This window comes from Calonectris borealis, chromosome 3, assembly GCF_964195595.1.
Source record: "Calonectris borealis chromosome 3, bCalBor7.hap1.2, whole genome shotgun sequence".
NCBI classification, from domain to species: Eukaryota; Metazoa; Chordata; class Aves; order Procellariiformes; family Procellariidae; genus Calonectris; species Calonectris borealis.
Genome location: NC_134314.1, coordinates 2,743,055 through 2,759,852, shown reverse-complemented (window position 1 = coordinate 2,759,852; position 16,798 = coordinate 2,743,055). Strand labels below are relative to the sequence as shown.

The 16,798-nt window shown below is 46.1% G+C and overlaps 2 protein-coding genes across 21 annotated transcripts in view; one reads left to right on the top strand and one right to left on the bottom strand.

Annotated features, from left to right (window-relative positions):
• The window catches only part of KIF13B (kinesin family member 13B), a 133,276-nt gene extending 125,002 nt beyond the window's left edge, over window positions 1-8,274 (top strand). For 4 of the 5 annotated variants that reach the window (XM_075144841.1, XM_075144840.1, XM_075144842.1 and 1 more), the window contains one exon: window positions 8-8,274. In XM_075144841.1, coding sequence (XP_075000942.1) covers window positions 8-300 — 293 coding nt within the window. In that variant the 3' untranslated portion in view covers window positions 301-8,274. The remainder of the gene's footprint in view (window positions 1-7) is intronic. The other variant, XM_075144843.1, reaches the window with a different exon arrangement.
• Window positions 8,275-9,564: 1,290 nt separating this feature from the next.
• The window catches only part of HMBOX1 (homeobox containing 1), a 127,148-nt gene continuing 119,914 nt past the window's right edge, over window positions 9,565-16,798 (bottom strand). For 15 of the 16 annotated variants that reach the window (XM_075144827.1, XM_075144828.1, XM_075144826.1 and 12 more), the window contains one exon: window positions 9,565-13,639. The gene's annotated coding sequence lies outside the window, so the exon portion shown is untranslated. The remainder of the gene's footprint in view (window positions 13,640-16,798) is intronic. The other variant, XM_075144822.1, reaches the window with a different exon arrangement.

Here is a 16,798-nt window from a genome sequence, read left to right as displayed (position 1 = left end):
GTCAAAGGTAAGAACGATGGCTCGATTGGAGGGAAGCAGTACTTCAGATGCAACCCAGGCTACGGATTGCTCGTGAAACCAGGCAGGGTTAAAAAGGCCACGGGACCAGCAAGACGGCGGAGCACCGGGCTGAGGTTGCAAGGAGGAGCCGCCGCTGAGAACAGGAAGAGTGGCAACTTCTCCGGGTCAGCCTCCAACCTGGCTTCGCTCACAGCCCTGGCGAAATCAGAAGGAGGATCCACGCTGCGACCGGAGAAGAGCCAGAAAAATGCAGAAAACAGGAAATCCTGGGCAAACTGAGACAGCCCTACCCACCGCAGCAAACGCCGTGCAACGCAGCCGGGGGAGCAGGTCTTCTAGCTTTGGGAAGCTAAACCAACCATGTGAACTTCTAGTTTGTGGCAAACACTAATGAAGGGGTTTTTTCTCTGCTTGGGGTGATTGACATGTTAATTCTTTGCCTTGTCATGGTGCTGGATCTACGTCCTTCGTTTCCTGTTACAAATTGTGACGCTTCAGGGTATGACTGAGGGCAGCCGGTGAAAGCTCGTGGCGGTGGGTGGGTGTAAGCTCTGCTCTCTTCCACCTTTCAGAGAAGGAGGAGACGCATAAATTGCTCAAATTATGGCATGATTTTCCAATAGCTACAAAATACTACCCACACACTGGTGCTTCTCTCGGTGTGACTGGCAATTCTGAGGAAAAAAAAAAACCTCCCCAAAATAACAGTTCTTTTCTAATTTTGTAAGATCTGTGTCCATATCGCGTAATACATGGTGAAAGGGCAAGGTTATAATGATTCCAGACAGGCAGAGAAGTGAACATAACACTTTATTTGGAAATAAAGAACCCCCAAAAGCCCTGTATTTAAAAAAGCAACAGCTCTTTGGTTATGTGACTTGGGACCAGGGCCCGTTTTGATGACTGTCCTGTTGTCCCTCTCTCCTTTGTGGAAATCAGCACAATCTTTCTAGCTGATGTGTTGGGAACGGGAGAAGGCCTGCGACCCGCTCTGTAATATTTTTGATCCCCTCTTTTTAGGAAAGAGGGGAGTTGAACGAATTTGCTGTCTGCAATCTATTTAACGTGTGCCTTCACCATGACAGGATCCCGCTCTCGCTTGCCCCAAAGTGGCAGGACCTTCTTCTCGTCGGTTCTGTCCTTTGGGCCAAGAGGATTTTTGCAGAGATACCAGCACTTAAGTGCTTCGATGTTCCCACCCAGCCTTTGGAGACGCTTGGATTTTTACCAGTTACGCAAAGCAGAGGGTCGCTGTCCTTGTAATGGGATTAATCCAGTCTATTTATTTTTATTTATTACTTTAAAATATGACATGTTTGCGCTTTACAATCACCCACCGCCTGACGTTGCACAGAGGAGCTCTGCTAGCACGGTACCGAGCGTCGATCCAAAGAGGAGGTGCCTCCCTCGCCAGCTAAACCCTCCCAGCCGCACGCGAAAGCAGACCTGGTTGAACAGCCGACGAGTCGTCCCCAAACCAGATCTCTCTTGAGAGTGGGAGTTTTGGGCTGGCTTTTCTAAAACTTGATTTTATTATTGGTAACTCTTGCTAGTTTTTAACTGCACAAATTACATATTACTGTACATGTGTGTATAGAGACATGTGCACATATCTACGTACGCGCACTCATTGTCTAACAAATCAAGAAAGGCCACAGACTTTTATATTCTGAGCTGTTTATATCTTGTTTAGTCATCACGGGGGGATCGGACAGCTTGAGCAATAGACGTTTTATCTACGTGGGGAATATTTAGGATGCTAAATTAATGTTTAAACTTTAATATGTATCTAGTCGCTGCCCGTGCTGCACGTGGGTGTCTAAGTGCCTTAGCCATCTGGTTCAGAGGTCCAAGGGAAAGATACATTGTCATCAAAGGAGATAGGGATGCTTAGCGAAGGAGATAATTATGCTGATTTAGTGTAATTAATATCATTTATGCAGAAGGAATAAAATTAAAATAGAAACTAATCTGTAGCAGAAATAAGTGGGATGGGTTACAGTGCAGCATGCATAGTACTGCCAGGGATTCGTATATCGTTTCAGCTTTGTGTAACTAGTTTCAGTGTTTCCTAAATTCTCGTAAAGAAATCTTAATATAAAGTGTACAGACCAGCTTTTAAAGATATTTTTAGTGTACAGATTTTCCTCCTTTTCCTTTGCATGAAGCTCCTGTTCATTCAAGCCAAGACAATGGGAGAAATTTAGTAATGAATAATTCAGACGCTAAAATCCTGGTTTTTAAAATTGCAACTGTTTTTATAGACACGACTCATGCAACAAAACGACATTTTGTTTTGGGGTGTGATGAGTCTTGCTGATGAAAGACCACCCGCTAATTAGTATGTTGTGTCTTGCACTGCCTTGCAAGTTTTCTAAAATCCATCTTTACCGTTTTTCTAATTGCACTTTGTTCTGATGTGCTGCAGAAAGTTAGCTGATGTGAAACAGCCCCCTACCTGAGAGTTGGTTTTTTTTTTTAGTCTCAGCATTTCATTTACTGGATTTAGGGATATCTTTAAAACTTCTTGATGTTTGCTAGGTGGCCCCTTTGGGAGAGATATGAAGGGAAGAACCTGTCCAAGTCCTTTTGAAGCCTCTTTTCTTGCACCGCTGTCTCTGAAGACTGGAGTTCTCCGGGACCAATGTAAAGGTATCCAAGCTGCAGGAGTGGAAGGGTCAAGCAGAAGGCGGTTGGGTTAATAGTTCACTATTTATGCTACCCACTGTAAATTCCTCTGGCCGTGTTTGTACTACAGCTCTGACTGCGTAAGGACGTATTTCGGTGTTTGCACATCTGGAGCACGTGGTCGGAGGCTGCAACCGACTGATAGGGCTGGATTTCCTCTTCCTCCCGCCCTCGGTCGTGTTACAAAACCGTGCTGTGCCTAATTAGAGGGGTATGAGGCACGGTTTGAAAAGAACATACTTGCTGCCGCCTCTTGGATAACTTGTCCTGGAAGCAAACGTCTTAAATATGGCTGGTATGTTTTCAAATATCAGTGGATGATTAGCATGACGAAGTGGCTCTGTTAACAGAGCACCTGGCTGACTTTGGTGGAGGGAGGATTTTACTCATAGCTCTCTCGGTTTTTACCATCTTGTTTGACTTTTGAAACTAAACCTCTCCTCACATCTCACCCTGACACCTGCCCCACAAAGGAAGGCACGCTAACCGAATCACCCCGATGCGGTGCAAGCTCCAGAAAGCCAAGCAAATCAAATCCAGCAGTGAGGAACGTTCTTAGAGGACTTCTCTGACTCCCTCCTGCTCACCCCAGCTTTCCTGGCCAGGTCAGGTTTCTTCAAAAGATATTTTCCAAGATTTTGAGACAATAAGTGCAAATCCCTCTACTCAAAGCCATCTGTTACTTTGCACCAGCTAAGCCAACTAACCAGAAAACAGTTTAAAACCACAATGAAGGTAATATATATATTTTTTTTTTATTGATAACATTCGAAAAACTCTATGCTCAGCATAAAGGAGGAGGTGCTTTTAACTGGAACCACCCAGCAACTGAGGCTGGTGTTTTAATAGCTATGCATATTTTCCAAGATTTTCATGCACTTTATAGAGGGAAGAAGAATATTTAATGCAGGAACTGTAATTTGTAGCGAGTGTCTCATCTCCCGTGTCTGCTCGGTGGTGCAAGCCTGCTTTCTGTATCCCTGAACCGTGGATGGGTCTGGGATTCTGGGCGTAGAAAACTCTGTTGGTGGGTAGGAAACGTGACGGTCCCAACCGGTGTCCGCAGCTCTGCGGGTCCCTTGCTCCGCGCGGGGCTCTGAAGCGTCGCGTGGCGTGGCGTGCTCCGAGTCAGCCAAGAGGATGATATTTTTTGAAGGGACTTTTTCTCAAACCAAGCCAACCATTCCTGTGTTATGTTCAGCTCTCTCGTGGTGTTTCGATCTCTATGTCCAAAATAATACCTTTTCAGTTCGAGGGCCTTGGCTCTGTCCTGTTTAATGATGTAGTTTAGTTGAGGAAAACTAATAGAAACGCGTTCTGCGTGGTAATACTGCCTGAGTCCTTACGAAGAGAGTTTTGTCAGTGGTTGAGTGGAAGCTCCCCGTGAGGCGGGGGTGTTCAACACCTCTTCCCTCTCCCATGAACCAAGAAACCCGCCTTGTTCCTGCCTATCGGTCATGAAAACCTGTACGAAACGAGCCTGGGCGTTGTACAGACCCGTTTGTACTGTCATGGAGCTGTTGAAGAGCCTTTTCTGTGTTGATGCGTGTGTTGTCCTTACGCTGGTACTGCCAGTTCTTTGCACAAGAAGTTCAGTTTTCGCGGTGCCTTATCCCGGGGTCAGCAACTGATGCAGCGAGCGGCTGGATTTGATACCGGCCCTGAGGCTGCCTGGCTTTTAGGAAAGGAAGAGCGTGATAGGTAAAGCTGCAGCTGGTCGCACTACAAAATACTCTGGAGCTGGGATCACAAATAAGTGTCTTGTTCCTACATCTTCTGTATCCATCTTTGCTTTGGTTTCTGCTCTCTCCACCCTCCTCCTAAAGCACCATCACGTTTTTCACCCCCGAGAAAGGCTCGGCTGCTGCTCTCTGCCCGTCAGCCCCCGCTAGGCTGGGTTCAACTGGCGGCAGAGCCTCCTGCGCAGCCTGGCTAAGCCGTGTCCTGGCTCTGGCATCCGAACGCCGCAGCGGAGAGAGCAGGGACGTGGCTTTGGGGCTCCTTAAGCCCAGCGAGAGGGCGCAGAGCGGTAGGGGTGCGTCGAAGACGTTTCCCCTTCACCGGCCTCACCCGCTCAGCAGGAGGGTGCTTCTGTTCGGCAGGAGAAGGCAGCTGCTCTCCCCCTCGCTTTCCCCAGCCAAACTGGTTTTGAAGCTGATGGAGGGGCCGCGCTCCGAGCAGTAACGGGCAGGGGGTGAACCGGCGCCTTCCCGCCTGGCTTCATCCTCGTCTTCAGTGCCCTTCCTCCCCGCACGCCCCAAGCGGGCGCGTTGCGGCCGACGGATGTTTTGCATTTTCACCACCGCTAACGTCCGCCGCGTCGTGGGAGAGCTTTTTCCAGCTCGTCTTTCTGTTGATTTCTGTAAATGTAGTGGGTCTGTATATAGGGAGCGGCTATTTACACTGTGGTATTACGTGTCGATCGGTGTACTTTAAATGAGCTAAAATCCAAAGATACTTTGTAATGAGCTGTAAAGTTTTTAATTATTTCTGTACAATACTAAATTACTGTAATATTGTATTATACATGCAATGCAGCCTGCAGTACCTAAATAAACATCTTCTTTAGAGCCGGTAAGTCTGCGCTTTGCTAATCCAGTTTGTATCACCAAAGGGTTGAGATGCATTCACAGCATTGCTCGAGGGTGCCGAGATCTATTTCAAACAAGACTTTTGCCCTGTTGCCTGCAATTGAGGGACCTTCCCATCGATGAGTGGAAACCCACGGCTTTACCTTCCCTCCATCCTCCCTCCTTGATGCTCAGGAAAATAGCACTTTGCCTACAGCCACTCAGGTGTGGGAATCCTTGTCACAGTCCGTGGGTCCACAGAGCTATGCTGAGCCAAGGGAAGGCTTTATTTAATCCTCATGTTCCCTACCGTTACGCTCAATAAAAGCAGATGGAGTCCTGGTCGTGCTCCCCCCATGCTCTCCAGCTGGTGGCCTTCAGGCTGGACAAGGGGTTGTTGCTGCCGGCCCTGCCCTTAGTCGCTGCAGTGATTTTTCTTTCCTCTGCTCCTTCTGTTCCCCTACGGGCTGTAAAAACCGACGGCTTGCGGCCCCCCAAAACCGGGCAAATGGCCCCAGGGCTTTGGGGGCAGGGAAGGTGGATGCTGGCCAGGATGGGGCAAGTTTTGCAGGGAAACTGCTTGAAAATCCACGACCTGGTTAGTGGGGGAGGGAGCTGGGACGCAGGTTGCTCCTTTTGGAAAACCAGATCAGCCTGAACTTAAGCTAACGTTTATTTTAATGTGATCGCAGCCTGGTGTTACCCGATTTCCCCAAAACTGCAGTTGCAGCAAGCGATGGATGAGAAGACGGGCTCCAACCAGCTCAGCATTGGTTTGCACTGGCCAGCACGAGGGGAAAGGGATAGCGGCTGCTGCCGGAGCCCGTCTGTCCTGGTTATGGATTTGCAACAAGAGGACGAAGATGTAAGGCTGAAGAAATTATGTATTTTACAGCCAGGTGTCCAGACTGAGTTAGAATTGGGAGATGGTCTGAAAAATGAGAAATGTCCTCGAGGCAGCCACGCGCTTCCCGGAGGCATCGCTCTCCGTGGCAGTAGAAGATCGCAGCAGGCGAGGTGCAGCCTAGAGGAAGGAAAACTGCAAATTCATGGGTCCGACAGCCTAAAAACTGGGCGCTGTTGCCTGCGGTGCCCGCTGTAGGGACCAGCGTCACGCGGGGCGGGAAGCCCAGCAGTACGGTCGTGCTGCTTCTGTCTGGGGTGTAAAAGCTTTGGCTCTGAGAAAAAAAACCAAGCTAAACAACAAACCATCTCCCCGTTGCTCATCGGGGCTCTGCCTCGTGTCGTGGACCCCCCCCCGCCGCAGCCTCCTGCGTCTGCCGCGGGCTGGGGGTTTGGGCAGCATGCTGAGAGGCCGGGCAGGCGCCTCTTACAGATTATCAATGTCTCTAATTAATGTAATGGAAGTGAATCAGCAAACTAAAAAAAAACACCTGATAAATTTAAATTAAAAAATAACAAGACAAATTACAAATTCCTCATGTTGCAGCACCGCTCCCAGGCCCTGGCAGGGCCAAGCAAATGCCCGTTACTCAGCGAAGCTGCCCCGTGCCGCCGCCTGCTCACCTCGCTGCTCGCACCACGGGCCAAACCGCTTGGGACGCGGCCGCAGGTTGTCCCTTCGCACCAAACGCACCCGCCCGCGCCCCAGGAGCGGCCGCGGTGGCGTGACGGGACCCGCCGCAGGGGGGTTCTACCTTGCTGTGGTTCAGGGGGGTTATTCTGTGGGCACAGGCGGGAGGTTGGCGCTGCGGGGAACCCTGCTACCCCCAACCCTGCCCGCCAAAAACGCCTCGGGGTGATGAGAAACCCAACGCGCCCAAGCGATGCTTCAGGGCAGGCAGACGCCCTTGAACCCCCCTCCCTAGGTCACGTTATTTTCTTTTTCTTTGCAACATTTGTCTCCAAAATACGGCTTCACGTTGGAAACAACTGGCAGCGTTTGACTTGGATTTTTTTGGGGGGTGGTTTTGTTTTATTTTGTTGGTTTGGTTTTTTTTTTTTTTTAAAGCAACGAACGTGTTGATTCCACAATCCCTGCTGAAAGTCATTTAGCAAAGGATATTTTTATCGGTGTTGTCTTGCAATCAGTGCACGAAAATACAGCTGCTTTTTTTTTTTTTTTTTAAAAAAAGCCACTTCCCTTTAATGTTTTACCTTCTGAAAAAAAAAAAAAAAAAAAAAAAAAAAATCTTTGGCTGAAACACAGGAGCTTTTTGAAGTGCCGTTACTTTGTTCAAACCTCGCTCTTCCTGGAAGGTGGTTGTGACACCTTCCCCGCACCGAAACCGCGCTCCGCTTTCTGTTCTCCAGCCAAAGCTGTTTTTAAAAGGCAGCGATCAAAACGAGCAGGAAACTGAAAAAACCCACAAAGAACACCTTTTTCCCTGCTTTCCTTCAAATTAATACCACTGTCATTGTCCTCACTTGTCTTCCAGCCCTTGGCCACAACAGGCAAGTGGTGAAGACAACGGAGCCGCTGGATTGCAGCGGAGGAGGCAGCCAAGGGAAGGGGGGGACTGTGGGCACGGGGCTGGGGTCCCCACCCCGGCCGAGCCGTGCGAGGAGCTGCTCTGCCACCAGCTGGGGGGGTTTTGCTCACCTTTGGACAACGACCTGTGATGAATTTCTTTTTTTTTCCCCCAACTATGTGCCCTGATCTTCTGGTTTCCCAGGGAAAAAAGCACAGAAGGGGCTGGAAGCGGAGCTTTTTGCAAAGCGCAGCCCTCCGCTGTGTGTTTGTTTCTCTTTTTTAAACGATCTCCAAACTGAGCTTTTTTGCACCCCTGGTTTTCATCTGTGAAGCCTTTGTCCTTCCTCCTCTGCCAGGGCAGCGATGGGGACTGCTCTCTCCTCGGGGAGAGGCTCTGCGCCTGTGCCTGGTCATGCTGGGAAAGGCCCCGTCACCCTCGCTCCTGCCCTTTACCTCTGGGTCCTTTCACATTCCCCCTCTCCCCTCCAAAAAAAGGGCTGGGGGACTCGGGCCCCGATGGTCGGCAGCGTTATCAGCTCCTCCGTAGTGGCCGAGTTGTTCCACGGGTCGCCCTTAGGATGGAAATCAGAACGAAATGAACCGTGTTGGGGATTAACTTGTAAAGAAACAAAACCCAATGAAAAAAAAATAGTCGAAAGCCAACAGTCCTGGGGGGCTTAGCCTTCAGTTCTAGCTCTCCAGCCAACGCTGATTTACAGCACGGCCCTTGTTTTACTGTTTCCTTCGGAAAGCCGGGAGGCAGGAGGAGGCAGCAGGGCCAGGAGGTTCGGGCCCCCATCCCCAGCCTGCTCCCTCCAGGAGAAACCCCCCCCCACCTGACATGGCAGACGATGAAGCTGATTCCCCCCACTCCATTATGCCCGAGAGAGGCACAAGGACCAGTTTGAAAGGTGCTTCCACCCCTGGGGTCTATCACCCATTATCCGCAGCTCCAAAGCAACAAGAGTTGCCCTGCCCCTTGTCTTGGGGGTGCCCATCCTGAGCAAAGCCCCAAAATGACCCTCAAACCCTGGCCGCACATACCGATCTTAACCAGTATTGCACAACCCAGACACCATTTCAATAAATAAATCAATTTCTGTGACATTAAGAGTCTTTTCTGCTACCTGGCTAATTCGTACGCCCCTGCTGCAGAAACTCCTTCCCGTTTTTTTTGACGCTTTTCCTCACCCACCCCGCAGACCCGGTTTGGAGACCCCCGAGATGCTGAGCACAACCAGGCCAGGATGAAAGGGCAGCCAACGCGTCCCCCTGCCTTTGCCTTCTCAAAACTACGCCTGTACTCGTTACTTCAACATCTTTTCTGTTTTATCACCAAATGGCCCCGAAGTCTGCTCCCCGCAGACCTTCAACTGCCCCTCGAGCCAGAGCCGGCTGTTGGGATGAGGCTCCAACGGCCCTTCCCGAGGCTCCTGGAGCCTGGTGGGGGAGGTTTCCAAAAAGAATTGCACCTTTCTGCCTTGCTTGTACCACGACCAGTACCTTTACTTGTGACAAGCACAAGTGCGCTCGAAGCAGTAGATAAAACTCTACTTTTAGTATCTTCTTTTAGTGGCAAGAGCCCCAAAAGGCCTCCGGTATCAGCCCATGGCTCAAACTCCAAGGACGCGATGCCACCGCTCCAAATGTACCACTGTAGCGTCCACCTCCCAGAGACTGTCCTTACAAAAAAGGGAAGGCACAAAGACTGAAGTTTTCTCAAAGGAGTTAATATTTTCTACATTTACTAAGTTCTCAAGACACCTTTTAGGTCTTGCTTGCATCCACGGCCTCTCCAGGGCTTCCACACCCAGACAGCTTTGCACAAAAAAGGACTACAGAAGAAATGCATCGTTGTTGAGTTATACATTTTTATTTTCTAATAGGTACAATACTAAAATAAACACAAATTAAAAAAAAGTTTTATTAAAACAAAACTGTACAAAAAAGCAGTTATACTACATTTTAATTACAGAACAGTCTACTGTCCAAAAGGCACTAATCCAGAATAGGAGATACAATGATACAGGACTCATTTTAACTATTTTAATCAATACAATAGAGCACTTGTTTCTCTGTCCATTCACATATAGAAACAAGGACTTTTGCTACAGTCATTACACATTGTTATAAATATGAGCCCTACATGTAAAGATGCAGTATCGCTCTCCCTGGGCCGAAATTCAATTCAAACAATGTTAGAAATTAAATTTAAAAGAAAAAAAAAAAAGAGAGAGCAAAGGACACAAGGGAAGAAGTCGATACTTCATACTTCCGCAGTACCTGCCGCCTGAGGAAGATGTGACAGATATTAACTCTCACCTGCATTTCGGAGATGGGAACACTGGAGCAGGCAGAAAGGACCGGTTTGCCTCAAGGGTCTGCAGCAAGTCTGCGGTGGAACTGGAAGGTGAACGTCCATCACCTCGCGCCCAAAGCTTTGCGTTAGCTTTTCTATACATCCCGTTTTACCTAGTTCTCCTTTGACCCCCTCTTTCCCTGGATAGTTCTGCACTCTATAACGCATAACTAACGATTCCCGAGCGCACCCAGGGAGAAAAACTATTACTTTTCTCCTTGCGGCAAATGATGGAGCAGACTCACTCGGCGTCTTGCAGATAAAATGCAGTGATTTGGAGAAGATTTTAGAATATTCTTTTTAAAAATCAGTATCTTTACTGCAAGGGCATCAAGCCACGAGAAGATGGACCTCATCAAATAAGGCTGTTACAAGTGTTCTTACGGCAACGGACCAAACTGTCATAAAGCCACCAGAGACGCGCGCGGCTCGCCCGCGCTCCTGGGATGGAAGGACGCGTCTGAAGCGGCACAGGGAAAGTTACAACCTATTACCTTGCCAACTTGCCTTCCGGAAAGCAAAAATACACTTTGGCAGCGTGCAGACAGCTGCGGGGAACACGCGATTCCCGCGGCACCTTCCTCCGTGGTGGTGTTACCTGAGATTCACTCCCCTGTGACATACAGTACTGCCTCCCTGGCTGCTTTTCCTCCCTCAGTAACTTCAACACAAGGATCTGTTCATCCTCTCTCCCAATCTACGCTACTTCATTTATTTCCCGCCCCCAGCCCTGAAACTTCAGGCTGGGGACCAGTAGCAGAGACACTACAGAGGGTGGATGGTGTAGCCAGCGTGCTTGGAGAACACCTGCGTGAAAAGCAATCAACCAGCGCATGAATATTTGACATTATTATTAGAAGCAACGACACAACGCGCCCATTAAATGCCAGCGTGAAATATATGGTCTTTAAGCTGAACGAGCAGCCCTTGTTAAGATCAAGACCCAGGCGTATTTGCAGGGTTTGATGATGATGTGTAGCATTACCCGAGCCTTTCACGGGGGGAGAGGTTTAATGCGCGGGCGGGAGAGAGATACTGCACCTTTCGAACAGTGTCATACACATAAGACAAAGACAGGCATCTGGATGTTAACAAAAATAAGTAACAAAGAAATATGATTAAACAAAATCTCTTCTCACATCATCCTATACTACATCCTCCTTCTGCTTAGCAGAAAATTGTACGTACACAAAAATACAAATACACAATTTTGTAGAACAGTCTGATTTTAATATATTTATATATATTTATATTTATATGAGTGGCAGGTTAGTTCATTATATAGAGCTTTTTGCACTTTTGGCTCATATGCAACAAGGCTTTATAAATTCAGCTTTAGCTTTCATTCAGGTTTTATAGCTTCTCGAACATTTGTTTTCACATTTAAAGCAGCATCCAATTTGCAAGAGGAGTTGGTGGTGGCTACAGCAAGGATCAGGTCAAGAGGTTATTTGGGGGTGGGGGGAGGAGAATATACATTCCAGTGTGTGTGTGTGTGTGCGCGCGCGCTAGTGCTCATGTAAAAAAGAAGAACAGACTGTGAACATACGACTCTAGGATACCATGTTTACCTCTTGAGGTAGGCAGAACACCTACAGCAGATGAGACACAGGTGCCGTTTTCGTCGGGGCACATGGCGGGAGAAACAAATACGCGAGCGGAAGATGCTGACAGAGGAACGTACGGACAGGTAGGGACCCGCTGGCGAGCGAGCAGCAGAGATGGGACACAGCTCACCTTGTATTATTGATGCATTGGGTAGAGACATGAAGTAACCGTAGGCGACTGCCAGCCGTCCAACGCACACAGTACTACCGCTACAGCCACGCTCGCTTGCCCTCACCGGAGATGCAAGGCTGATACGACACCCCCCGCCCCCGAGTCAACGTGGCAGCGGAACAAAATTAAGACGCACAAAATTTTGAAACGAAAAACGCGACTCCCCGGCGCTTTGCTAGGGTTTTCGTTTGGGCGTTTGGCTTCATTTTTTTGTGCCTCTGATACTGTTCCGCTGTCTTTTCACTTCTAGGTTTGCAACACTCACTACTACATTAATCTTTTTTCGATTACAAGCACTGTTATTGACAATCACTTGGTTTAGAAAAAAAAAATCACTGTTAAAAAAGGCATCTCTAGAGCAGGGTGACGGTACAACGTCGAACGGTCTGTGTGTATTATAGGCTCCACAAATACTTTATTTTCATTAGTACCCCAGCAATAGATTCCCATTTGATCATTGCTTATATCAACACCCATCAACATCCTACAAGCTAATTTTCTGTTCTCTGCAAAAGAGAAGTCCTTATAGCTTTTCTTGCCAATAGTAATTTCCTAGGCTTTCCCAACTCATACGTTATTAAGTTGTCAGAGTGAAAACAACATTTTGTTACTAATGAAAAATAAAACATCTACATATGGATTGCTTTCATTTTCTGAATCCTTAAGTAGTACTAATTCATCTTAATAGTGTTCTGTTATTTCCTTTTACTATGGTCAGAAGACATTCTCCTTTAACGCAATTTTTTAAACTAGCATTGATATCTATCTTTTTTTTTAACCCACATAAAATTCTCACGTACGTTTACAAAATTAGAACCGCCTGCCAATAGTTACAATTATTTTGACAAAATGTTTAGCAGGTGCCACTATTATAAGCCTAGAAATAATTAAGAATATAGGAAGAAACTGCCTCTGTGATTCCAAAAAGGGGTGATTAAATATGCATATTAGCTTTTTCTATCCAGAGTCTCAGACGTACGGTTATCCAGAGGTGCATGTTTCATGCACGAAGCTATTTGTATCTGCAATCCAAGAGGCAGTTTCCTACTGAATTCTATCCAAGCTTCCCCCCTCTTTACCGTCCACCCCAAATCGGAGATTGCTAAGGTTTGGCTGAGAAATGAGATTCGTTAAGAAGATCCCCACGAGCAGATTGAAAACCGAGGCGGGCAGCATGAGGAAGGAGCGGGGATTTCTTTCCAGCCGGATTCTGCAGGGCTCCGGACTCCCACCGCTCGCCTGGAGTCGTACGTGCGGAGGGACTGCAGGGAGGGCTCTTTTCTTAAGAGGGAAATGAGGTCTAATCCTATTCCTCCAGCTCACTCTGGAGTCCTGTTACTCACTTAGGCACTTTTTAAATTGACACTAAGGAAAAAAAAATAAAATTAAAAAAGTACTGCACATACTTCACACTTCCCGGGCTTTCGTCAGCCTTGGGAAGATCATAAAGACCAAGAGGGAGACAGCCAAGGCGATTTGTCAAGAAAATAGTGCTCCCCATGGACACAACTGACTTCTATTTGTCACCCTTTGATAGAACCGCTATTGAACTAAATCTAGTTTAAATTTGTTACTCCTGTATTATCTTTAAGGTAAAAGCCCGTCTTACGGTGGTTCTGTGGCACGATGATATCGCTTTATCATATCGGATCTGACACCTGACTTCCAAAGAGACACGGTGCTCTCCCAGTTTCAGCCAGCAGCAGCGCGCCGAGCGCGTGCACTGGTGTGAGAAGGGCTGCCCGTAACCCCCACGAACAACTCTGGCAGCAAATTAAGGAGGGTCGGCTGTTGAGGAGATTCGGAAAGACGTTACTAGCGGTATGGCTAGAGCCAAAAGCAAGGCAAAAGAGTTTTTGCTTTTGAGTTTGTATTGCAACGGGTGACGAAATGAAAAATCTGTCCCTCTCGAAAGAACAAACCGGGCTCTGACCCCACAGCAACTAGAAACAAGTCACAAGCTTCAGTTCAGCACAAGTCTCAAGATGACATCTAAAATTTACACAGAAGCCAAAAGAGAAAGAGAAAATTCTGTGGATAATACTGAAAGATGGGAAGATCAAAATCCAAACTCTGTTTTCATTATCTATTTGGAAAAGTAATTCCAAGTTTTTCCAATCATCTTCAAATCTAAAACAACTTAAAAAATATTAATAAAAAGCTACTCTGGCTGCAAAAAGTGACCCCAAACCCTATGTGAATGAAGTGACAAGGGGAAACAGTACACAGTAAAGCTATGGAAATCCATGCATCCTGTCCCAAACCCTCACATTAAAAAAGCGGGCAACAGCACGCTAACCAAGAGAAAACAACTGCACCGATTAAGACAGCTTCCAACACTAAGTGCAAGCAAGACAAAATAAAATGAAAGAAAAAAACGCTACTACCTTGTCCCCCTCTGTTAACCACAGTCCAACACCTTGGAACTACCTTATTTCACACAGGAGGTTGCAAGTAAAGAACATGCTGTAAATTGACTGAATTTATGAGCTAATTTTTTTTAGTGGTCAGAGTAGACAAGATTTTTCATACTTAAACTACGCTGTGGACAACATATATTTGGACTTCAAGTAAGCAATTGATACAGCACCGTCTAATAGGCAAAAGGAAAGGTGAATGTCTCTTGACTTGGACTAAAGTAGTATTAAAGGAATTAAAAAACGTCTACTCATAAATATGCTACTTGAAGTTGTGAAGGTAATAAAGTGCCTGTACAGGAAAAAGAGAAGAAGGAGAAACAAGGGAAAGCAGGGAGGAACAAAATTAAAATGGCAAAAGTCACCGAAGACTGCGAAAGGGGAGAAAGGGCACAGAGAGCAACAAGTGAGTCCTAACAGGAGTGGGAGAGGCAGCAAACAACAAACAGCACAAAGAACTAAACAGAAGAGATAAACCTGAGCACTACAATTGTGTGCAAGACACCTCAAATTAGTCTGTTTAGAAGCACTGCCACATCCGTGATATACTTGCATTTTTGCAAGCAATTTGCTGAAACGTTGCTGAGTATCTGCTGAAGTGCACAGCCCAGTACCAGTCTTCCCAGTAAAAAAAAGATAGTCCAAGTAGTAATTAAAAAAAGATTATACTTAAAACGTACTTTTTCCCTGATTTTCTAATCTAAGCGTCAAAACTGGAATGAGGGAAGGGAGGAGGGCTGCTAACTAACCATGCTGGAAAAACCCGAGGTCTTTTGGCTAGCAGAAAGTTCAGAAGATTTTGTAAGACTGAACCAAATGTAAGCTTCAGCACTACACTGGATTGCTTTTTATTAGGATGGAAATAGTACATATCCCTTATTTAGAGACCGTAAGAACAACGGGATCAGGTCAGAGCACTTCAGTATGAGAAAACCACCGGTAAACCAGGTAAAACAGGATTACCAGGGCGTGAAGGAGCTTGGATGACAGGTAAAAGAAATTACCTCTATGAGAAGAACTGAAGTTTGACAAATTCGGTACCAACAAGAATCAACTTCAGAGGAAAGTGAATGGCTCAGAGCAGTTGGAGGAGGTATAGCTCAAAACACTCGTCTGGAATTCCTTCAAGGAAATATAGGCTCAGTGTAGGAAATAAGAGGAGACGTTAGTTTAGCAAGAGGACTTCTGGTGGCTGTGATATTTTTTGAAGCACTGTGGCAACTGATGAAAGTATTTGTAAAAAACAGTTGCTTGAGGCACTGCAGCTAGAGGAAATAGCCATGACTGCTCAAATTTTTTTCACATCGAATGGTTTTCATGTTGAATGTTCTCAGGTAATAGTAAAAAAATTGAAAGGTACCCTTAACAACTGGAATTCATGTACCTGAATGTCTAACGCAATGAATACGAACAAAGAATTTAGGATTAGAAATTCAGATTGACCTGGGCTTTTGGTTAGTGTTTTTTTGTTTATTTTCAAATAAGAAGCAAAAATAACAGTTGAACAGAGAATAATGTTGTTCCAGAGCTACTTTAGCTGCTTAACACTGACTGGTATGAAAGTATGCATCGCTGTGTCAGTAGAATAGATAGACTGAACCTGGCAGATACTGGAGCAAATCCAAGTATTACAGCAGCATACAGAAACCACCTGTTATCAAAACTACATTTGTTTGATTCCCATTATGGCAGAAGTACAAAGTGTAAAAAGATATTTATCATACATAACTGGAACTTCACGTGGTTTAGAGACATAAGGCACAATATGTTCTCTGATGGAAAGTCATACTTTTAAAAGAAGTTCTTACTGCAGAGAACCCCTCTAGTACTCAAATCTCTATAAATTATTAAATACTATGAACAGGTTATAACGGTAAGAGTAAAAGACAAGTCTACCTCTTTGGAATCATAGTTTTACAATTAAGGCCAGAAGGGACCAGTCTATCACCTACAAGGAGACCCTGAATATTAGATGGCCTCCCACAATCCTGATGCAAACTCCCTATTCTATCTACTTCATCCAACGGGATGAACAAACCATCCTGCCCTTCCAAATGCAAAAAAAAAAAAAATCCTCTAATTGAAAGCGTCTGCCTTTTCCACATAACTCTTTACAAATTTTACCATTTTATCCAATGGATTTATAAACATAAATGGAATAATATTTTTTTTTTCCTCAACACATTTACAAATACCTTCTTAATGTCCATGGATACTTCATTGACTCTTTACTCCTGACCAGATGCCCAATTTTCAAGCCTACTTCACTGAACTGAATTACTGGCAATGCAGCTTCAGGACTGTTTCGTTCCTGCTCTGCTACAAATCCCAGCATTAATAAGTCAGTATTGTTGAAATCTAGGGTCAGATTCTCAACTGATGTTAACTCTAATAAGCTCTGCAAATGAGTGGATCTATTTCCTCATCTCAATAGTCTTTATTTTCTCCAAGCACCTGGAGAAAGGGGACTGTGACTTAATAGAGCTCTAAAGGAAGGAAGAGTTGCAGAATTGAACTGTTACTGCCCAAC